The 24813-nt window shown below is 48.1% G+C and overlaps 1 protein-coding gene across 3 annotated transcripts in view; it reads right to left on the bottom strand.

Moving 5' to 3' along the window:
* The window catches only part of EDA (ectodysplasin A), a 354857-nt gene extending 352714 nt beyond the window's left edge, over positions 1 to 2143 (bottom strand). For all 3 annotated transcript variants that reach the window (XM_075322754.1, XM_075322755.1, XM_075322756.1), the window contains exon 1: positions 1604 to 2143. In XM_075322754.1, coding sequence (XP_075178869.1) covers positions 1604 to 1927 — 324 coding nt within the window. In that variant the 5' untranslated portion in view covers positions 1928 to 2143. The remainder of the gene's footprint in view (positions 1 to 1603) is intronic.
* Positions 2144 to 24813: the final 22670 nt, after the last annotated feature.

The raw sequence follows: 24813 nt of genomic DNA, 5'->3' as shown, positions 1-24813 counted from the left end.
GATTACAGCCTGGACCTGCGGTGCCTGCTCACACAATACACACACACACACACACAGTGTACACACAGATTACAGCCCGGACCTGCGGTGCCTACTCACACAGTACACACAGTGTACAGACAGATTACAGCCCGGACCTGCGGTTCCTGCTCACACAGTACACACACACAGAGTGTACAGACAGATAACAGCCCGGACCTGCGGTTCCTGCTCACACAGTGTACACAGAAATTACAGTCCGGACATGCAGGGCCTGCTCACACAGTACACACACACAGAAATTGCAGCCCGGACCTGCGGTGCCTGCTCACACTGTACACACACACACACAAATTACAGCCCGGACCTGTGGTGCCTGCTCACACAGTACACACACACACACACAGTGTACAGACAGATTACAGCCCGGGCCTGCGGTGCCTGCTCACACAGTGTACACACACACACACAGATTACAGCCCGGATTTGCGGTGCCCGCTCACACCTCTCCACCTTACATAGTGTACACAAAGATTACAGCCCGGACCTGCGGTGCCTGCTCACACAATACACACACAGATTACAGCCCGGACCTGCGGTGCTCGCTCACACAATACACACACACACAATACACATACACACAGTGTACACACAGATTACAGCCCGGACCTGCGGTGCCTGCTCACACAGTACACACACAGTACACACACAGTACACACACAGTACACACACAGTACACATTACAGCCCGGACCTGAGCTGCCTGCTCACACAGTATACACACACAGTACACACACAGTACACATTACAGCCCGGACCTGTGCTGCCTGCTCACACAGTACACACACAGTACACACACAGTACACATTACAGCCCGGACCTGTGCTGCCTGCTCACACAGTACACACACAGTACACACACAGTACACATTACAGCCCGGACCTGAGCTGCCTGCTCACACAGTACACACACAGTACACACACAGTACACACACAGTACACACACAGTACACACACAGTACACACACAGTACACATTACAGCCCGGACCTGAGCTGCCTGCTCACACAGTACACACACAGTACACACACAGTACACACACAGTACACACACACAGTACACACACAGTACACACACAGTACACATTACAGCCCGGACCTGAGCTGCCTGCTCACACAGTACACACACAGTACACACACAGTACACACACAGTACACACACAGTACACACACAGTACACATTACAGCCCGGACCTGAGCTGCCTGCTCACACAGTACACACACAGTACACACACAGTACACACACAGTACACACACAGTACACACACAGTACACACACACAGTACACACACACAGTACACACACACAGTACACACACACAGTACACACACAGTACACATTACAGCCCGGACCTGAGCTGCCTGCTCACACAGTACACACACAGTACACACACAGTACACACACAGTACACACACAGTACACACACAGTACACACACAGTACACACACAGTACACACACAGTACACACACAGTACACACACAGTACACACTACAGCCCGGACCTGAGCTGCCTGCTCACACCTCCGCACCACACACAATGCCCCATGCGTGTCCCCGGCAGCTCTTACCTGTCGCCGGTCTCCATTCCCCGGATGCGGCAGGTCCGAGAGCCGCACCGCCGCCCTCCTGTGCTGGGAGAAGTCCCCTTCCTCGTCCGTGGTCCCTGGGCCGGAGCCCCGCGCGAACTTCCCTGCTCCCATCTCCCGGCGCAGCTCCAGATAGCAGCAAATGGTGACTATGTGCAAAGAGAGCGACAGAGCGAAGAAGCCGAGGAAGAGCCGGCAGCTGCCGCAACTCCTGGGACAACTGCACCCCGAGTGCTGTAGAGAGGAGGAGTCCGGGCACAGGGAGGGGTCCGCTCCAGGCTGCTCGGGCACACTCCGGGGTGCCATGCTGGTCGGTGGCAGGGGAGCAGCGCAGTCACCAGGCAGGAAGGCGCAGGCCGGTGCTCTGCTTCTCTCCTCCTCTGACTACGGCACCATGACTCTCCGACTCTCCGCCGCTGAGTTTCTTACGAGGCAGCACATGAAACTACTCCCCGGAGCAAAGCGGAGCAAGGCGGCGCTGCACACACAGGGTAGCTCCGTACTCTCAGCCGGTAGCCACGCCTTCCCGCTCTCTGCCCAACCCGTAACCCCGCCCTCTGCGGCCGTAACCCTGCCTCTCCAGAACTCTCCCCGCCTAAAAAGCAATCTGAGCCTCGCAAGAGGCCACGCCCCTATCTCCGCCCTCTCCACACATAACCTACCTCGCCGTGGTGACTCCTCCCACATAGCGCTCTCTAGTGGCCGCTCTTGTTGTTGCGCGCTCCTGTGAGAGGATGAGGAGGGTGCGGAGGGCGCAGGCGGTCAGGGGTCCCAGCCCGCGGAGTGGCGGCTGCTGCGTGCGGTGCCCGTGATCACCGGGCCTCACGCTTGTGACCTACAAGACGTGGGAGTCCCTCAGTGCACGTACACTTAGTATCACAGCTCCTGCGGATTCCATCATCTACTTTTAGTTACTTAGAATTATGTAGACTTTGTATTTGTCACAAGCAATTTTTCCAACAAATGTTAAGAAAAAAATAATCGTATATATGCTAAATCTATATTTCAGTGGACTGACAGCGCGGTCTGTGCCTTTATACAGCTTGGAAAATTCCAGAAGCCGCTACGACGGGCTGCTGATAAGTCTTTGGCTTTACTCAGAAAGCAACGAGATAGGATGATGAAACTTTACATTTATTCCACATACTCTCCACTGATGTCAGCACACTTCTTACATCAGTATTCCAAGTTCTGTAAGCTTAGCAAACAGAAGGATTTCGGTTGTGCCTCAAACCAGGCATCCGTAGCAGCCATGTCATCAGAAACGGTGTGAAATTTGGTACCCTGCAGATGTTTCTTCAGGTTTGGAAACACATAATAGTGCCCTGGCATATCAGGTCGTCACAGGGTATTGTGCAATCTGCCCTTCTGCACAGTATCCGCATCCTCCTTGGTTACGGATCCCTGTTCTTTGGTGTTTCTAAGATCTGAGCCAGTCAAAATCCTAGGATCACTTTGCACAACACCCACCAGACAAACGATTGGGGGCCTGAAGGGAATAGGGCCGCCCACTTGGGGGGTTGGTAGGGGAAAGTGAAAAAAGTGTAAAGGAGAAGTGAAAAAGGAGTGTGGAGTGATGACTCTCTGAGGGAGAGATCATCGTGTAGGAGCAGGGCTCCTCTAGACTACTAGGTGGCAGACGTTGGTCTGGGCCTGGTAGGAGCTGGACCCCGGTCGCAGGGGATTGTGTCAAGGGGCACGGATTGCCGAGGAGGGCAGCCGGCGGCCTTGAGCCATCTACAGGCAGGGACCAGGGCAGGACGAGGTACGTGGACCCTAGGCCGGGAAGTAGCTTCAAGCGTCCTGGTAATTTACCCGACGGAGGTGAAGTCTTCAAGATTCATCCCTCACCCGCTCCAAAATCAGGGTACTAGCACAACGAGGGGATAGGACTTTTCCCAAAACACAGTCCATCCAATCCCAAGCATGAATCCTGAGAGCAAGCTCACTCCGTTAGCCATACGGGTGAGCGGGATCCGACTAGCTCCACACTACAGGGTCTAAACTGTGAAAAAGGTGCCACGGAAAAGGTCACAGGCTAACAAGCAACACCAAGGGCACGAATGCAAGCGTGCTCCCTCCTTGGTGCAGCAATGCTCAGAATTCTGGTTTACAAGCTGTCGGTGTCAGTATTCTTGGACTGAGTACACAGAAACCCTTTCCTCCCCAACGGCACCCCTTCACTACCATCACAGGGTCCGGGGGCACAACCCCCTGCCCACGAAGGGGTTAAACACCTTGCTGCCATATCACCGCCACCGGGCGCCCCAACAGCAGCGGTGGTACTCCATCTTACCACGCACCATGGGTGGCATCACAAACTTCCAAATCCCCTGTACATATCCCCCGTTAACTTCAAGTGTGCACGCGACTCCCCTTCCGTGTCCGGAGACCTCTCGAGCCACCGTGGTTCCGGATTCGAGCGACTCGGTCGCTGACACGGGGGCGGTACAGATCTAGATCTGGTGAATCAGGTGGGTGGTCAACCAGCTGAAGGCCCAGCTCTGCCAGTTTTGCCATGGTCACTTGTGCAGTGTGAGCGGAGGCATTTTGTTGCAGGAATAAGGCTATGTGCGCACTTACCGGATTTTGCCGCGGATTTTTCGCGGATATGCTGCATGTTTCGCTGCAGAAAATGTTCATAACATCTCTGCAGTGAATCACCAGCAAATCCTATGGAGAAAAAAAATCCTGTGCGCACTGGGCGGAATTTGACAGCTGCATGTTTTGCTGCGGGAATCCCGCAGCAAAAACAAGTGCATGTCACTTCTTTTCCGCACATCGCTGCGGGATTTCACTCCATTGACTCAATGTTAATCATGAAATCCCGCAGGGAATAACGCAGGCAGCAAATTCTGTGCGGTTCACCGCGTTTTCCTGCGTTATTCCCTGCGGTATTTCGCGGTTTACCTCCGGTAATGTACATCGCCTGTCTGCGGTTTTGCAGGGAAGTGATGTCATTACAGGAAGAGGAAGCCGTGCAGAGAGTAAACACACACAGATCACAGACACAGAACACATCACAGACACAGAACACATAGACACAGACACATAGAACACACATAGAAAGAAAACGGAAATATAGAAAAAAAAGAATGTGGGCTCCGCTGCATATTTACCGTCCAGCCGAGGTAAGCACACAGCGGCGGCCCGGTATTCTCAGGCTGGGGAGGGAGAGGGACAGGGGTAATGTCCCCCGCCTCACTCCCCCTCCCGCAGCCGAGAATATCAGCCGCAGCTGCCCCGGCACTGTCGCATGCATTATGCGGCAATGCCGGCGTGTCCTCGGCTCTTCTTGCCACCGTGTAGCAGTGGTGGCAAGGTAATACAAGGGGTTAATGGTGATGGGGGACCACCGCCATTAACCCCAGGCTTGATCATGGCAGCGTCTATGTGACAACTGACATGATCAACCCGTAAGTAAAGTGAAAAAAACACAGACACCGAAAAATCCTTTATTTTAAATAAAACAAACAAGCCTCGTTCACCATTTTATTAACCCCCCCAAACAAAGCTCCGCCGTAATCCAGGTCCGGCGTCCTGCGCTGCTTCCATCCAGCCGCGACTGAGACACAGCACTGAATGAAAGCAGCAGACAGCAGAGGTAATTACCGGTCATTTCCCACGGCCGGTAATGTGAACTCACTGCCGACCGTGGGAAATGCAGCGATCTGTCCTCTATCTATCCCTCTATCTATCCCTCTATCTATCTGTCTGTCTATCTATCTATCTATCTATCCCTCTATCTATTCTTCTATCTGCTATCTCAGAATTAAATGACTTTTTTTTTTTTTTCAATGTGCTTTATTGCATTGAATGCAATAAAGCACATCCCAACCCGCACGCGGCAAAACCGCAGAAATACCGCGAATAATACCGCGGTAAAACCGCAGCAAACCGCGGCAAACCGCATGCGGTTTTCGGGTGCGGTTTCCCTCGGTTTTTTACCGCGGGTGCGGTAATCTTTGAGGGCATGCGGAATTTTCTCAAGAAAATTCCATTTCCCAGTGCGCACAGGGCCTAAGATTCCTTTGGACAGCTTGCCGCGCCTTTTAGCCTTCAGAGCTGCCTTCAATTGGTCCAAGGGTTCAATGTAATACCTTGCATTGATGGTGGAACCCTTTTAACACTAGAGGTCCCAGGAATTTCGAGCTCCATAGGGTTTCAATGGTAGAAATGTCAAATTACCCCTCTCTGGGACGTCTAGTGTTAAAGGTAGTCCACAAGCACAACAACTTCCTTATCCCAGAACACAGATGCCTGACCTTCTTTGGATGAGGAGAACCACTGTGCCTCTACTCTTTTGACTGCCCCTTGTTTTCAGGGTCACACAAATAAATCCAGGTCTCATCCATAGTGACCAGTCGATCCAGGAAGTTCCTATCAGTCTGGAAACGCTGACAAATGGACCGCAAGGTTTTCAGTCGCATGCTTCTCTGATCTGTTGTCAAACATTTGGGGACCCACTTTGCAGATAGCTTCCTCATGTCCAAATGTTCATGGATAATGACACAAACACGTTCACGGGAATTTAATGATGATGATGTCTGCTATTGCTTTAGCTGAAATTCATCGATTCTCCAGTATGAGGTTGTGCACAGCATCGACGATCTCCGGAACAACAACCACTCTCGGTCATAGACGTTCCTCATCATTGGAGCTGAAGTGGCCCGTTTTAAATTTGGCAAGCCAGTTCTTAACTGTGGAATATGAAGGGCATTGATCCCCCAATGTCTGCGACATATCACCATGAATATCCTTCGTGGACTTTCCTTGCAGAAACAAGAATTTTATCACGCCTCTGCTCTCTATTGCTGTGAATATCGCATTAGACTCCGCCATTTTGTTTTCCCGCGTGCGTAGAACACTGTTGCCATAAGCAACAAACAACATTTTGAAAACATATATTAGATACATAAGGCTTTCATGTGATGTAAATTCGTTACCATAGAAACAAAAAATATCACAAAGCCAAAGACATCAACAACCCCTCATATCACAGATTCTGATAGGCCAGACGGAGGAAGCCTACAGAAGACGTCTACGAAGGAGGATGGTTACAGAGAAGGACAGCTACAGAGGAGGGCAGCTACACAGGAGGACGGCTATGGAGGAGGGCGGCTAGGAAGGATGGCTACAGATAAGGATGACTATGCAAGGAGGTTGGCTATGAAGGAGGTTGGCTACAGAGAATGGCTACAAAGGAGGATGGCTACAGAGGAGGATGGCTACAGAGGAGGATGGCTACAGAGGAGGATGGCTACAGAGGAGGATGGCTACAGAGGAGGACGGCTACAGAGGAGAGCGGCTAATGAGGAGGGAGGCTATGGAGATCGAGTACGGAGCAGGGCTGCTATGGATAAGGACGGCTACGGAGTGGCTGGCTACGAAGGAGGATGGCTACGGATGAGGTTTGCTACAGAGGAGGATGGCTATAGAGGAGAACATCTACAGGGGAGGGCAGCTATGGAGGACGGCGGCTACGGAGGAGAAAAGCTACAGGAGAGGGTAGCTACGGTGGAGAGCGGCTATGGAGGATGGCTATGGAGGAGGGCAGCTATGGAGGAAGGTGGCTACCGAGGAGAGCGGCTATGCAGGAGAAATGCTACAGGGGAGGGCAGCTATGGAGGAGAATAGCTATGGAGGAGAAAGGCTACAGTGGAGAGTCGCTATGGAAGATGGCTACGGAGAAGGGTGTCTGCAGAGAAGGACGTTACAGAAGAGGGTGGTGTGAGGATTATGCTAGATGACGATGAGAATTATGACAGTTATTCATGTCAGTCAGCTACTCCATGATGTCACCCCCTCCCTTTTCGGCTGCTTGGAGACCCAGCAAAGGTAAATCTCAAGGTGTCAAAATCCAATTAGGACAGCTCTTGAACCAGCACAACCCCTGCGGAGTGAATTGCCCTACACAGTAGGTGGGAGGGGGGCTTCAGGTTTATAACCTAACTTCAAACGTCTCCTCCAGACAATTCGGAACCGTCAGTAGAGTTTCGATATTGGGTAGTACATCGCCCCCACAGACAAGACAGGCACATTTTCATATTCCTGAGGCCAGACGCACGTAACACATATTTCGGAAAACCTGTATGATGTACGTAGCCCTCAATAATTAATAACTGGCCACAGGAAGTCCACAGGATGCTCATATTTCCTATCAAAATGCAGATCAATTCACAACGACAAAAATGAGGATCATATATTCTGTGTGAGGAGCTCAGGGGCCGAGTTATGCTGGGAAATATAACGTTAGATTATTCTCAGCTAACAGCAGGGGGAGGGAATTCCCAGCCAGGATGATGTCACGAGGGGGGGCCGTGTGAGCCCAGGAGAGAACAGATAAAAGCTAAGGGCAGAAGTCTGTGCATTGTATTTCTTCTGGGGGTCACGTGCTTCATTCATGTAGTGGAGGATACCTGAAATGTCCCTGGCCCCACACAGTACCCCCCTGCATGAGCCAAGCCCTCAACCCTAAGGTAATTGATACATCTGTATGCCTGTCTGTGACCGCCTCTTATTTGTAAATGTATTCTGACATATATGTATTCTGTAAATTCCATATTGTATATATTGTAGTATCTAGTGTGCCCTTACGGCGATTAAACATATATAATTTAATCTTGGGCTGTTCTGTTATCTTGATCCTGAATTTCACGTCTGTGTGCTCGGTGTAATAGTTATCGTAATCGATTGGTGACAGCGAGTCTATGCCAAGGATCATTGTGGGGCGACCCGTGAGATCAAGGCCAGATTAGATGTATTCCGCCGCAGGAGTCGGGGAATATATACCTTACTCTCACCGGGAACCCTTCAATTATCGCCATAGTAGCATAGCGGCCTCCTTGCTTATTGTCGGGCAATTCCATAATTGGCCTGACTATAAGAGGGGCGCTAGAGAGCGAGTCACGTGCTCGGTGAGGTGGAAAAGGGGGGGTGTAAGTTCCACTTCCTCCCCCTTTTCCTGACAGGTGGCTATGGAGGACGGATACGGAGGAGGACGACTATGCAAGAGTACATCTCACCAACATGCCATGTTGGTGGGCGCCCCAGTCTAAATTTTGCACCAGAGCCCATAGGACTTTGGTTACACCACTGCAAGGTATATACATGAAAGGTTAAAGGGGTTGTCCACCTCCGGGAACAATTTTTTTTACCTAATTCTTTCTAGGCTAAACATCATTTTTGCCATTGGGTTTCATTAAATGTTGCACCGTTTGGCATTTACAGGCTCTTTCTTTTGCTGCAGTCTACTATGATGTGGTCTATGGTCATAAAAAAGCTTATAGTTAGAAAAAATGAAAAAAAAAAAAAACAAACAAACAGTAAAAAATAATTAGAAAATCTCCCATTGGACCGTCAGAACAAGCTTACTGAGATTCTCTGTCGTGCCCACCATTTGGGATTCATATAGTATGGTATTGTGATTGCATTGTTTCGGTACACTGCTATGGAATAATTTGCTTTATAGAAATTTGTCCTCCCTCTCTCACTGTAGCTGCTGTGATGTAGTAACCCCTCTCTTTTTCCCCAGATAGTGTTTGTCATCCATTTTTGTTAGCATCATCTATGCACAGCTCTGATTCGAAATTGTCTTTTTACCTACTGTGCATAATACAAGGATTCATCTTGAAAAAAGACCCTCCTGGAATCTTCATACATGGCTCTGCAGTGAGTTAACTCATCTGATGAAGTTCCTTGTGTGAGTAATGACAGGGAAATCCACAGAAAAGTATCTTATGAGCTCTACAATTGCAGCTTAGTTATGGAGTCAAACTAGTAAACATACAGTCATATGAAAAAGTTTGTGCACCCCTATTAATGTTAACCTTTTTTCTTTATAACAATTTGGTTTTTTGCAACAGCTATTTCAGTTTCATATATCTAATAACTGATGGGCTGAGTAATATTTCTGGATTGAAATGAGGTTTATTGTACTAACAGAAAATGTGCAATCCGCATTTAAACAAAATTTGACCGGTGCAAAAGTATGGGCACCTCAACATAAAAGTGACATTAATATTTTGTAGATCCTCCTTTTGCAAAAATAACAGCCTCTAGTCGCTTCCTGCAGCTTTTAATGAGTTCCTGGATCCTGGATGAAGGTATATTTGACCATTCCTGTTTACAAAACAATTCCAGTTCAGTTAAGTTTGATGGTCGCCGAGCATGGACAGCACGCTTCAAATCATCCCACAGATTTTCAATGATATTCAGGTCTGGGGACTGGGATGGCCATTCCAGAACATTGTAATTGTTCCTCTGCATGAATGCCTGAGTAGATTTGGAGCGGTGTTTTGGATCATTGTCTTGCTGAAATATCCATCGCCTGCGTAACTTCAACTTCGTCACTGATTCTTGCACATTATTGTCAAGAATCTGCTGATACTGAGTTGAATCCATGCGACCCTCAACTTTAACAAGATTCCCGGTGCTGGCATTGGCCACACAGCCCCAAAGCATGATGGAACCTCCACTAAATTTTACTGTGGGTAACAAGTGCTTTTCTTGAAATGTCGTGTTTTTTTGCCTCCATGCATAACGCCTTTTTGTATGACCAAACAACTCAATCTTTGTTTCATCTGTCCACAGGGCCTTCTTCCAAAATGTAACTGGCTTGTCCAAATGTGCTTTTTCATACCTCAGGCGACTATGTTTGTGGCGTGCTTGCAGAAACGGCTTCTTTCGCATCACTCTCCCATACAGCTTCTCCTTGTGCAACGTGCGCTGTATTATTGACCAATGCACATTGACACCATCTGCAGCAAGATGAAGCTGCAGGTCTTTGGAGGTGGTCTGTGGATTGTCCTTGACTGTTCTCACCATTCTTCTTCTCTGCCTTTCTGATATTTTTCTTGGCCTGCCACTTCTGGGCTTAACAAGAACTGTAACTGTGTTCTTCCATTTCCTTACTATGTTCCTCACAGTGGAAACTGACAGTTTAAATCTCTGAGACAACTTTTTGTATCCTTCCCTTGAACAACTATGTTGAATAATCTTTGTTTTCAGATCATTTGAGAGTTGTTTTGAGGAGCACATGATGCCACTCTTCATAGGAGATTCAAATAGGAGAACAACTTGTAAGTGGCCACCTTAAATACCTTTTCTCATGATTGGATACACCTGCCTATGAATTTCAAAGCTCAATGAGGTTACAAAACCAATTTAGTGCTTTAGTAAGTCAGTAAAAAGTAGTTAGGAGTGTTCAAATCAAGAAATTGATAAGGGTGCCCATAATGTTGCACCGGTCAAATTTTGATTAAATACGGATTGCACATTTTCTGTTAGTACAATAAACCTCATTTCAATCCAGAAATATTACTCAGTCCATCAGTTATTAGATATATGAAACTGAAATAGCTGTTGCAAAAACCCAAATTGTTATAAAGAAAAAAGGTTAACATTAATAGGGGTGCCCAAACTTTTTCATATGACTGTACATGTGCCAGATACTTCTGTAAAGCCAGACTACAGCTGCTATAGAGATACCGCATCAGGCATCACGTCTGCTCACAGCGAAGAAGAAATCAGCAGTGTGTGTAAAGCAATCACCGCCCAGCTTCCCTCAGCATAGACCCCGCTAGGAATCCAACAGCCCGCATCTCTGCCTGTGACCTATCATGCCTGTGGAGAAGACTGTATGTATTTTGCAAGATCCACAGTCAGATGAACCAAGTATTGATCTTAATCCACAGTCCAGTGAAAAGGCTAAATGCTCTACCAAGCCTACATGGCTTGAAAGTGTAAAACATGAGCTTCCGTGCAATGTATCGGACTTATGGCAAAAATTGCTGAGTCATATCACGACCATCTCTCAGCCTGCTTTTCACAAGCTACCACTAGAGGGAACTCTAGGACAACTTTGTGCAGCTTATGACCTTTATATGATGAAAAGTCAAGAATATGTTATATCGCTGAAAAAACATAAAACACAGGAATCTCTAGATTCAGCAAATGTTTCCAACAACTAAATTCTGAGAGAGCCCACACTGTGATATTAAGTCTAAAACCGAGCAAACAGTGACACAAATACAGGAGGTGTCATCTTGTATTTCTGGGTCCACCAAGCAGTCAAAACGATCATCTAAGTTATGTTGGAAGGTTTCAACGCTCAGCGAGCAGCTCCTAAAAGTATGTGCAGAAGGAGAGGCTACTATGGTGTAAGCTGCCTCTGTGCAAAAAAAAAGGATATAAATAAACATGAATAAACCTGAGCTAAAAGAAAGTAGTACTTTATTTGACCGTAAGTAAAAACTAGTTAATATTTGGATGATAAAAACTATATAAGAATGGGTATTTGTGTAAATCTATTATTGGGGTATAGCCCATGCCAGTGGTTACTACTCCTATTAAAATTGTTAAAATACAATAGACTGACAATATAAGTCAGATTAGATGTCAATATTTTTTTGAGATATGACACACCATAACTAATTAAGTATCTATGCAGTTTTTTAGTATAAATTGCAACGAGATAAAGTATGAAGTCAATGGTTAAACCCTTGAAGAAAAAGGAGAAATTCCAGCAACTTCAGGAGAAAGTAGAATTTTCTTAAAAAACAGATTCTTTATTGATCATAAAAATATTAATATTCCATCCAAGCAAGACAAAAAATGGAGAGGCAAGACAGAGGAGCTGTTTCCTACGCGTTTCAACCTGAATAGGTCTTAATCATGGCATTCCATGATTAAGACCTATTCAGGTTGAAACGCATAGGAAACAGCTCCTCTGTCTTGCCTCTCCATTTTTTGTCTTGCTTGGATGGAATATTAATATTTTTATGATCAATAAAGAATCTGTTTTTTAAGAAAATTCTACTTTCTCCTGAAGTTGCTGGAATTTCTCATTTTTCTTCATGTGTTCTCACCCAGGTCAGGGTGTTTCCGTGCACCGGAGGTAAGATTTGGGAGTGAAGAGGGGAGAGCTGAAGTTTCTTCGTTTTTGATAATGGTTAAACCCTCCCTATGTAATTCCAATCACCCCAAATCCACCGGTGTTTCAGCCGACCAAGGCCACACCAGGATGTACCTAGGGTTAAAAGGTGGAAATGTCTATATAAGTACTCATTGATATCTGTACCTGTATTACCTGTGATCCGGAGGAGATTAATGAATACAATCATGGAATAAAATGATGTGGCCATCCGCAGAGGCACTTAGCGGTTCCTGTACAGTAGCTCCTATTGTCCAGAGGAGATAAGCTGCTGTGGTCCGCGTACGTGCTCCTCCGGCATACATAGATAGATGTCAGCGTCTGTGTCTTCACATGCTACTGCTGGATAGGAGAGTCAGTGTGAAAGGTCGTCCTGGGGTAGGAGTTCAAGGAGTTTATGGAGATAAGTCCAATCACTTGTGTCTCACGTGAATCCTCCTCTTTCAGGTCAGCGATCTATCAAGGCGTGATAGAACAATGTGCAGAGGTCTGGGCTTAGCTCCGACGTGCGTTTCGGGAGCTGATGTGGCTCCCTTCCTCAAGGATTAGCCCTCATCTGTCATTTAACCCTTTTTATACTCTATTGGTCAGATGTAATAGTTAGTACTCAGAAACACATAGCACCATTTTTTTCAAAAACATATAGCATAATTTGTTAGAGTTTTTTTTAGAATTTTTTTAGAAACATATAACGGATTTTTGAGTTTTTATCACATTTTGGGTTATTGAAAAGCGAACAGTTCTATTTCATTGTTTAACCCTCTGGATTTTAAGGTGTCCAGGGTAACCCAAGCATGTCACAGCCATTACAAAGTTAAAGGGGCTGTCCAAAGGCTGAAGAAATTTTAATCTAAATCAATGTGATGTCTGTTGTGGTGGTAGTGCTGGTCTCTGCATGCTGGGTATTCTAAGCGCACGGATAGTGCACGCTGCTCTGTGTTCCCGTCTCTACTGATCTGAGTCCGCAATTGAGCAGACCCTGTCACTGCAGATCACACAGGGCACAGCGAGCAGGGAGGGACAGAGCGGGGACAGAGTAGTCCATGAAACAAGCGTCACTAATGCTTTGTTTCATGGAAGACGCAGAGGCTGTGACATTGACAGCAACCTCTGCCCCCTGCTCTGATGACACTTTAAGTATCCCAGCATGCACTGAAATTGTCAAACAAAGCATCATCAAAGAGGAAATATGCAAAAAAAAAATCAATAGCAGTGTAGTCAAAGATGGGTCGGGCATTTTTAGCCCCTTAACGACGGCTGATACATTTTAATACAGTGGCCATTAAGGGTACTTATTCCTTACTGCCTTTTTAAAATGGTGGTAAGAAAGAAGTGTGTAGTGCCTATGTTTTCACCTACTGGTGGTAGCGGAGACCTGGAGATTATGATCTGGGCCATTTTTTCTGACCCCTGGTCACGTGATCACCGTTATACGTTAAAGTAAATGCAATAGTTGGTAAAAAAAAATAATTTCTCCCCCATCTGACATGATCTAACATGTCAGTTGGGAGACGGAGATAAACTGTGGAAAGAGAGCGCAATAGGGTCTTACCCCAAAAACATATAGGGTGAAATGCACGTAGGTTACTCACCAAGTAGAGTTGTGAAAGTCACAACCACTATACAGGCATAGGCAATAGGTCAGCGGCAGCAGTAACCCCTCAGATGAAGTAGAAAAGGATGGGAAAACGGGTAATTATAATACCGCGCCAACGACCACTCATGCAGATGATGAAATTAACGTAGCTTTATTTCATGCTCAGGTCTACGCGTTTCAGGAGGCTCTGCTCCCTTCCTCAGGACAATACAAGCACAAGATACATCAAAATCTGATCCCATCCTTTTCTATGTCAGATGGGAGAGAAATATCCTTCCTAGGTCCCCCAGTGTGGCCAATGTCCCCCGCCCGGCTCCCCCCAACTCTCAGCATGTAAAATGGCAGGTGCATTCTCTGTGCACCTGCCAAGAACTGCTTCCTCCTGGTGAGCTCTCTTCCATCTGACGTGATCAAACATGTCAGGTGAGAGAGAAAGTCCTCCCCTGGTCCTCCCTGGTCCCCCGGTTCTATCAATATCCCCCTGGCCCTCTCCAGCCTGTCAAATGCATTGCCCACCGACATCCTCATCCATTCAATTTCTCTCCCATCTGACATGATCAAACATGGGAGATGAATGTCAGATGGGGGAGAAATGTCATCCCCTGGTGCCCTCCAGTCCCCCCTGGTACCTCAATAATGTCCAAGTTCCCTGTGGCCCCTCCTTCTCTTCTTAAGTAAAAATGGCGGGCTCATGCGCAGAGAGCCAGCTCTCACCCGGAACTCTGCGAGTAGTGAGACTGCGGTGATGTCACTAAGGTTACAGCAGTTCCCACTGCCTTCTGTGTGACTCGGGGAATGTGACTTGCAGTAATCTCACTCATAACAGAGTGGCTGGACTTCCAGCATATGGGGGATGCCTTCTCTGAGCATGCCCCATTCGCTATAAGATGGAGTTGTCATGGGACCTCCTAACTGGAGGTCACACGCTTGGTTAGTGTGCCTTCCGATTTTTTCTCATACCCATTGACATGCAGCCATTCGTACCATGCTGTAATTTTTTCAGCATGCCTAATCCAGCTGAGGAAAAGTCTCCAGATTTGCTCTGCCTCATTCACTAATATTGATCAGAGCACAATGCAAGAATTTCTAGCATTGCACTCATCCAATTTAAACTCTAATCTGAGCTAACCATTAGTTAAATGGATGCAGAGGATCCTCTTAAGGGTTTACTAGTAGAGGACGCAGTTATTCTCTCCTAGTCTAGGGTCCAGTCCCCGTTCTTGCTGCCAGTTCCTCCACTCAGCTGTTGCAAGTGGAATGAGTCCACAGGTGTATGGTGCACAACCCGTGGCCCCTAGGACCCCTTCTGTGTTGTACCTGGGTCGAGCTATCCCAGCTCCAGACCACAGGTCTTTCCTCCTCGGTTCTCTCTGCTCCACACACTTCCCTCCCACTCGCTATGCTCCACCCCCTGGTAAGCCGGAATGGGGTCCCATCACCAGTGGTGGCTATCTCTAGCATTAATGGGCCACCCCACCCATGTCCCTGTGCAGACCTGCTAACTGAGAGTGTTGTGTGCTTTTGTGTGTAGCGGTGGTCGACCTCCTCCCTACCCAGGAATGGAGCACTGCACCTCTGGCTGAGGTGCAGTACCTCTATGGCGACTAAAGCCTCAGGGGCGTCACATAATCATAGGCAACGAGGAAAAATGGTGATCGATGGGCCAGCCATTAATCTCTTTACCCTAACTTTTTTTTTCCCATCAATCTTGCCATATGAGGGCTTGTTTTTTGTATAACGAGTTTTACTTTTAAATGAAAGAAATACATATTACCATATAGTGTACTGGAAAAAAGCAAGAAAAAATTACAAGTGCAGAAAAATTGCAAAAAAAGTGTGATTGCACGATTGTTATGGGGATATTCACCGTGTTCACTATATGATAAAACTGATGTGTTGGTGTGATGCCTCAGTTAAGTACAAGTTTGTAGACACCAAACCATGTATAGGTTTACTTTTATCTGAGGGGTTAAAAAAAATTCAGAAGTTTGTCCAAAAAAAATGGATCATGCTTTGTGCCATTTTCCGCCAACCGTAGCGTTCTCATTTTTTGGCATTTTGGACTCAGGAATCGCTTATTTTTTACGTCTCAAGTTGAAGTTTTTAATTGTACTATTTTTGCACAGCTGGTATGTTTTGATCGCCTGTTATTGCATTTTGCGCAAAATGTGCATCAATCAAAAACGTAATTTTGGCGTTTGGAATTTTTTTACCGCTACGCTGTTTACCGATCAGATTAATTGATTTGATATTTTCATAGATCAGGCATTTCTGAATACGGTGATACTAAATATGTGTATCTTTTTTATTTTTTTAACCCTTTAATTTTCAATGGAGCGAATGGGGTGATTTAAACTTTTAAGTTTTTTATTTTTTTTTTATTTTTTTTTAAGATTCTTTTTACTTTTTTTGTACTTTTTTTATTTTACCAATCCCCATAGGGGACTATAAGGATCAGCAATTTGATTGCTTGTGCATTTCTGTAGATCACAGCTGCACAGCTGAGATCTGCTGAAACGCTGCTGTCCTCTCACACACGACGCTCTGCTGGCAGTGAGAGGAATTGACTCATAATAGCTACAGGAGTCATCACATGACCCTGTGCTACCAAGGATCAGCAGTCTGATCGCTGATTCAATTTTCCTGATCACAGCAGCATTGCTCTGATCAGGAGAAATGCTGCATTCTTGTTACAGCCGCTGCTCTGTTGGCTCTAACAGGAACTACGTCATGATAGCGACAGGAGTCATCACATGAACCTGTGCTACCATGGCAACCATTGCGCCACGAGGCCTCCGATGTTGGCAGGGAAAGGCGCTTTCCCCGCTGTGACGCTTTAAATCGTGCTGTCACATTTTGACAGTGTGATTTAAAGAGTTAACAGGTGGATCGCGGATCTACTTGCGTCTGCGAGGAATACATGTCTGCTGTTCAAATCAAGAGAAACTCGAGTAAGTATCAAAATATACTTATTTATTGATTGAAAAACATATAAGATTTTTAATATTAAAATATTGTGCTTAGTATCATAGTAATCAAATCCCAAACAAGGCTAATCCGTAAGGTTCATCACAGGGTAAAAATATGTAATATAATATTTTATATATCTTTCATTTATTACTAATCACGCATTTTTTAGACGAGCAAAGGACCAAAATTAGGAAGAAGGGGAAGAGAGGTCATAAGCATTTTATTTATGTTGTTATTTTTCTCTCCTTTTTCTCTTCTCAATTCCCCAAGATGCAGGGGACAGAGGCCCAATGGATACCGCAGTTTAAGGCTAGGGCCCCACTTTGCGTTCTCCTACTTGCAGTTCAGAACGCACGTTTTGGGCTTAATTGATTTGACCAAAGTTGCCTTTTTCAGAAATTTAGAGCTGAAAACGCATGCGTATTTACCGCGTTTTAGATGCGTTTTCAGCGCTTTTTACATGCTTTTCCACCTGTGTTTAGATAGATGCGTTTTGAACATCTAGACACTGATAAATAAAGTTTAAATAGTCAAACTCAATGAAAAAAAAAAATGGAAAAAAGAAACAAATCTATATTTTTGTGAAAAATAACGGAAATAAATTATTTTAATGAAATTATAGCGGTAATATGATATTTAATGGAAAAATAGCACTAATTTAATAAATTTCTTATTTTTAATTGTCGGACTATGTGTGTGTGTAAAGGGACATATGAAATCATTATTTTGATGTCCAAAAAGCATGCGTTTTGGTAGTCCAAAACGCATGTTTTCTGCACTGAAAAAGCAGGTAAAACACTGTAATTTGTAGGAATCTTGGTTTTTGCCTTTTCTCATTGACTTCAATGTTAGCAAAACGCACCCAAAATGGCAAAAACAATTGACATGTTGCTTCTTTCAACACATGGTTTTTGCCACAAAATATGCAAATTAAACGCAGCGTTTAGAAACGCAAAGTGGGGTCAGGAAATCCACTTTTTCCATAGACTTTGCTGGTAAATCAAAACGCATGCCTTTTGGCATGAAAAAGGTGGTTCTCAAAACGGACCTAAAAAGCACCTAAAACGCAGGTGGAAACGCAAAGTGGGGCCCTAGCCTAATTGTTAGGCTAGGGCCCCACTTTGCGTTTTTTTTTTAAACTTTGAATTTTTATTGAGATTTTCAATTTTCATTTTTCATACATAAAATAGAACATAAAATTCACAATTCTTATCGAACCTAAACAAAGAATGACAGAACAGGTGAGGAGGGTTAGGAGGGGAGAGGAGAAGTAGAGGGGAAGAGGGAAGGGTTTCAAGAGTCCACGCTCCTTCCATAGGGCCCATAGGCTCCAGTCTCACAGATCCTCTTGTCCCGCAAAATAGTCCCATGGTGCCCATACGGCCTGGAAACGGTCAACTGTGTCATTCAATAGTGCCGTGAGATGTTCCATGCGTCTAACGTCCAGTAATCTATACTTGAGGCTCTGGAGTGAGGGTGTCCCTTGCTGCCTCCAATTCTTTGCAATTAAGCATCTGGCCGCCGTAAGGATGTGGGACAAAAGCCTAGAGGCCGTTTTTCCCAGTCCCCCATTCCCAAGACCCAGAACATAGAACAGGGGATCAAGATCAACCTCTATATATAGTACTCTGTGGATCAACCCTCTAACCTGCTCCCAGAAGGGGAGTATCCTTGGACAGGGCCAGAATATGTGCAGAATGGTGCCCCCTGCCCCCCCCCTGCATCTCCAGCAACAAGCCGGTATGGAGGGGTCTACGCCATGAAGGAAATCTGGAGTGTGGCACCAAAATAACAAAATTTTATAGATATTCACCTTATATAGTGTGCATATTGACGTCTTGGTGGTGATGCCCCAGATAGCTGCCCATTCCTGAGGAAGTATCCACTTTCCCAATAGAGACTCGCATTTCCGCATGTATGAAAAAGACCCCTCAGGCCCCTCCCGTGACTCAGAAAGCAATATGTAAATTTCCGAAATCAGTCCCTTAGTGTCAGTGCCCCTTCTGCAAATTTTGTCAAAATCTGTGGGAATCGAGGCCCCCGCCCTGCCAAACAAGGAGCCAGACAAGTCTCTGATCTGCAGATATTGGAAAAGCTCTCGATTAGAGAGAGAGAATTTATCTCTAAGGTACTCAAAGGAATGGATCTGCATTGTGCTTCCATCTATAATGTCTGCAAATCTGAATAAACCTGCCTTGAGCCAGGGGTGCACCATGTCCGACTCCAGACTACTTGGGAGCAGCAAGGGTTGGTATATGAAAGACACCAGAGGGGAGCAGGGGGACGCCAAAGGAAATCTTCTAATGCAAAATGCCCAGAGGTCCTTAGTGAACTGCATCGGTCCAAGAAAGGGGGGGGGCGAATCGCATTTGGGTGTATAGGCGCCAGCCAAAGTTTTTCAATCTCAGTCCATCTGTTGTATGCCCAAAGGGACACCCAACAGGGGATCCTCCTAAGATGGGCCGCCCAATAGTATTTTTGGATGTCCGGGACAGAAATCCTCCCCCTGTTTCTTCGAGCCATCAACACCTCCCTGGCCACCCTATGACGTTTGTTACACCAAAGAAATCTAAGGATAGCTGCCTGAAGGGACTTCAGTTCCTTTATTGGTACCTTAACTGGGAGGGTTTCAAAGAAATATAATAATTTTGGGAGCAAGCTCATTTTAACCGCCGCAATGCGCCCCATCCACAAGAGAGGCGGGGCAACCACTTGCTTAAAAGAGTTCTCAGCTCTCGGAAAAGGGGGGGAAAGTTAAGGTTATAGAGGGAATCATAAGTAGATGTGAGGTTAACCCCCAGGTACTTGACCGCATCTATCTTCCAACGAAACTTAAAATTCAAACGCAGGTTATCCAGGGCCACCAGGTCGAGATTCAAGGGCATTGCCTCCGTTTTACTAGAGTTGATCTTATACCCCGAGAGGCTCCCGTACCTACCCAAGGTGCGCATTAAAATTGGAAGGGAGACATGGATGTTAGTAAGTGTAATGAACACATCGTCGGCAAAAGGCGAGATTTTAAACGGTTTATTCCTGACCAGGACCCCCGAGATGTCTGGGTTGCTCCTGACCGAGGCCGCAAGGGGCTCTATGCACAGCGCAAAAAGAAGGGGGGACAGGGGGCACCCCTGCATGTTGCCATTGGAGATGATAAAAGGCTTAGAGATGTGGAGGGGGAGTTTGATAGAGGCAGTAGGGGCGCTATACAGGGACTTTAAGCCCGCATAAAGCCACCCGAAATCCCAAAGACCTCCAGTGTCTTAAAGAGAAAAGGCCACGTGTCACGCTCCCCGGGTCCCCTGCGCTGCCCTCCGGCTCACCTGTCACGCTCCCCGGCTCCCCTGCCTCGCTTCCCGGTTCCTCGGTCCGGTCACCGCCGCTCCCCGCTCTCCAGCATCCATTGCCGGCGCGTCCGCGGCGTCCTGGTCCCCGCTCCTGGCGCCCGTCAGCTTCTCAGCCCCAGCCCGGCCCTGCTGCTTCCTCCTCGCAGCTTCCTGCTCTGGCTTCTGGCACTCGGGCCGCGCGCATGCGCATTAGGGCGCGCGCGCGGTCATTGACCCTTTCTTAAAGGGCCAGCGTCCATTAACAGGAAATGATGCAAACAGGTACAGGGTATAAAGGGGTTTAATGTCCAAGGGGGCGGGGCCTGATCTTCATGTTTCTTAAGCTAGGAGTCAGGTCTCCTGGTGTCTCTGTGATATACTCACCTATCTCTCTTGTAGAGCCGTGCCTGCTTCGCCATCCGGTCCTGCCGAATCCCGAACCCCGAACGCTGTCCATCTGCCATCCTGACAGTCCGTACCATCTCGGATCGCTGCGGTGACCCGTCATCTCGCTCCAAAGGTTCCGGACCCCGCCTGACATCTTCTCGGCTTCCGAACCTGAGCTGCGTCACCCGGACTACCATCAGTGACTCCGTGGTCCCAGGGACTTCTCCGTTATACTCGTGTGCACGGACTGTTCTGCTGCCTATAGTGCTCCAGCTACCGGACACCTTACCACCATCTAGGAGTTCGGCCCAGTGGATCCACCTCCTGGGTCTGCCCGTCCACCTCGCCCTGACAGTAAGATCAGGCCATGGATCCCGCTGCAGCACTAGCAGCCGTACAGGAGGAACTCCAACGCCAGCGTGAGACTCAGACCCGCATGCTGCAATTCATGTCTTCTGTGGACGCCCGCCTGAACACGCTACAAGCGGCAGTTACGTCTTCAACATCCCGGGCTTCCACTAGTCAATCCACGGCTCCAGCTCCCGTGGCGGCTTCTTCAGATACTTCCAGACTTCGTTTGGCCTCACCACCCCGGTACGCCGGAGACCCCAAGACCTGCAGGGGATTCTTAAACCAATGCTCCCTCCATTTCACGCAGCTGCCGCATTTGTTTGCCTCCGACCAAGCCAAGGTCGCCTTCATCATGTCCCATCTAGAGGGTGAGGCACTGGCGTGGATGAACCCCTTGTGGGAGAACGGGGATCCTGTGACCACGAACATCCAAGAGTTCCTGCAGGCATTCCGTGGCACCTTTGATGAGCCCGGACGCGCCTCCGCGTCTGCTTCGTCTCTTCTCCGGTTACGTCAGGGGACTCTGACGGTGGGTCAATACGCAATCCGGTTTCGCACCTTGGCTTTGGAACTCGGCTGGAACAACGAGGCCCTAACCGCCGCCTTCTGGGAAGGACTCTCGGGGCGAATTAAAGATGAGCTGGCGGGTCGTGACGTACCGACCACCCTGGATGCCCTGATTGCCCTAGCGACTCGAGTGGACATTCGCTTTCAGGAGCGATCCAAGGAAGTGTCCCGTGAGAGACGTCCGGTACGGCATTCCTCTCCTCCGCAGAAGCCCTCCGTACTTCAGTCATCGACAGCTGGGGCCTCCGTCCACGAGCCCATGCAGATCGACCGAGTGCGGCAGTCTGAACAACGTCGAGCAGAGCGGCTCGCCAAAGGTCTCTGCTTTTACTGCGGAGAGGGCACACACCTACTACGCTCCTTTCCAGAGAGGCCGGGAAACTCCAAAGCCTAGGGTTGGTAGGAGAGGCCACCCTAGGTGCTGGGACTCTCTCAGACCCGGTTACGTGGACTGTGCAAGTGACAACGGGAGAGACGCGGTTCACGGCTGAGGCATACCTCGATTCCGGGGCAGCAGGCAATTTCATCCAGCAGGCCACGGTGGACAAGTACCAGGTGCCTGTTACTCCACTCGACAAGCCCCTAGTGATTGCCTCTGTGGATGGGAGACCCCTCTCTGACACCATCTCCTGGATCACCAGGCCGGTCGAACTGCGTATCGGTGCCCTGCACACCGAGAACATCGCTCTCTACGTCCTCCCACACATGTCCCATCAAATCCTGCTGGGACTTCCCTGGTTGCGGACACACGAACCATCAGTCAGCTGGGGCACTGGCGAAATCACCCGATGGGGCTCTTCGTGCCATGAGAAGTGTCTGAAGACCATACAACCCATCCGACGACCTCCGGTTCCAGAGAACCTACCGGGACTGCCCTCGGCCTATTGGTCCTTCGCAGACGTCTTTGATAAAAAGGAATCTGAGGTACTTCCGCCACATCGTCCTTACGATTGTGCCATCGACCTGCTCCCAGGAACAACACCACCTCGAGGACGGATATATCCATTGTCTCCAGCCGAAACAAGGGCCATGTCTACTTACATCACAGAGAGCCTGGCAAGGGGATTCATTCGGAGATCCTCCTCTCCTGCTGGAGCAGGCTTCTTCTTCGTCAAGAAGAAAGAGGGCGACTTACGCCCATGCATAGACTACCGGGGATTGAATCAAATCACCGTAAAAAACAAGTACCCTCTGCCGCTCATCCCCGAATTGTTTGACCGGCTTAGAGGAGCTCGTGTGTTCACCAAGCTGGATCTTCGGGGTGCTTACAATCTGGTACGCATCCGCTCTGGGGACGAATGGAAGACCGCGTTCAATACTCGCTATGGGCACTATGAATACTGCGTGATGCCCTTCGGCCTGTGTAACGCCCCAGCCGTCTTTCAAGAACTGGTGAACGACGTTTTCTGGGACCTTCTCTACGTCTGAGTGGTAGTGTATCTGGATGACATCCTTGTCTTCTCTCCGGACCTCCAGACCCACAGAGAGAACGTACAGCTGGTTCTACAAAGACTGAGAGAGAATCGTCTGTACGCCAAGTACGAGAAGTGTGTCTTTGAGCAGTCTTCTCTCCCCTTCCTGGGGTACATCATCTCTGATACCGGACTGCAGATGGATCCAAAGAAGGTCTCCTCCATTCTCAACTGGCCTCCTCCTTCTGGACTGAAGGCAATCCAACGCTTCCTGGGATTCGCCAACTACTACCGCCAGTTCATCCCTCACTTCTCTGCTCTGACTGCTCCTCTCTCCGCTTTGACCAAGAAGGAGGCTAATCCAAAGGACTGGTCACCTGCGGCCGACGCCGCGTTTGGCTCTCTGAAGCGGGCATTTGCCTCCTCTCCTGTACTCCACCGTCCGGAGTTAAACCGCCAGTTCACCTTGGAGGTGGATGCCTCCTCCTCGGGAGCCGGAGCAGTGCTCATGCAGAAGTCCTCCTCCGGGAAGATGGTGACTTGCGGATTCTTCTCCAAGAGCTTCTCAGCGCCTGAACGCAACTACACCATCGGTGACCGAGAGCTATTGGCAGTCAAACTGGCTCTGGAGGAATGGCGCTACCTTCTGGAAGGAGCAGTGTACCCCGTGATTATTTACACGGACCACAAGAACCTGGAATACCTGCGGTCCGCTCAGCGACTGAACCCACGGCAAGCCAGGTGGTCCTTATTCTTTGCCAGGTTTGATTTCCAGCTCCATTTCCGACCCGTGGACAAGAATGTACGCGCTGATGCCTTGTCCAGGTCTTTCATGCCCATGGAGCAGGAGGAGGAGACTACCCAACCCATCATCTGTCCTAGCAAAATCATTCCGGTGGCCCCTGTCACCCTGGCCCAGATACCGCCCGGGAAGACCTATGTCTCTGAGACTGACAGGCAAAAAGTGTTACACTGGGGTCATGCCTCGAAAACAGCCGGTCATGCTGGTCAGAAGAGAACATGGGGTGCGATTGTACGTCATTACTGGTGGCCATCCCTTCGCACGGACGTCGCTGCTTTTGTCTTTGCCTGCTCCTCTTGTGCCAGGAACAAGACGCCCAAACACCTGCCATATGGCCGTCTTCTGCCTCTGCCGCTACCCTCAGTTCCGTGGCAACACATAGCGATGGACTTTATTACGGACTTGCCATTGTCCTCCGGACACACAGTCATATGGGTCGTGGTGGATCGGTTCTCTAAAATGGCTCATTTCGTCCCTATGGCTGGACTGCCCTCTGCTCAGGAACTCGCGGACGCCTATATACAACACATCTTCCGCTTGCATGGCTTTCCATCACACATCGTATCCGACAGAGGAACTCAGTTCACCTCCCGCTTCTGGAGGGCTCTCTGCAAACATCTGGGAGTGACTCTGGACTTTTCTTCTGCCTACCATCCTCAGTCTAATGGCCAAGTGGAGAGGGTCAATCAAATCTTGACCTCCTTCTTACGTCACTATGTCAACACCCATCACGACGACTGGTCCACGCTTCTTCCTTGGGCTGAATTCTCCCATAACCACCACATCAGTGAGTCGTCCTCCAGCTCTCCCTTCCATGTCGTTTACGGACTTCAGCCCTCCGTCCCATTGC

Source organism: Anomaloglossus baeobatrachus, chromosome 9 (genome assembly GCF_048569485.1).
Source record: "Anomaloglossus baeobatrachus isolate aAnoBae1 chromosome 9, aAnoBae1.hap1, whole genome shotgun sequence".
NCBI classification, from domain to species: domain Eukaryota; kingdom Metazoa; phylum Chordata; class Amphibia; order Anura; family Aromobatidae; genus Anomaloglossus; species Anomaloglossus baeobatrachus.
The sequence above is the reverse complement of the archived record's forward strand: the minus strand, read 5'-3'. Positions and strand labels throughout refer to the sequence as shown.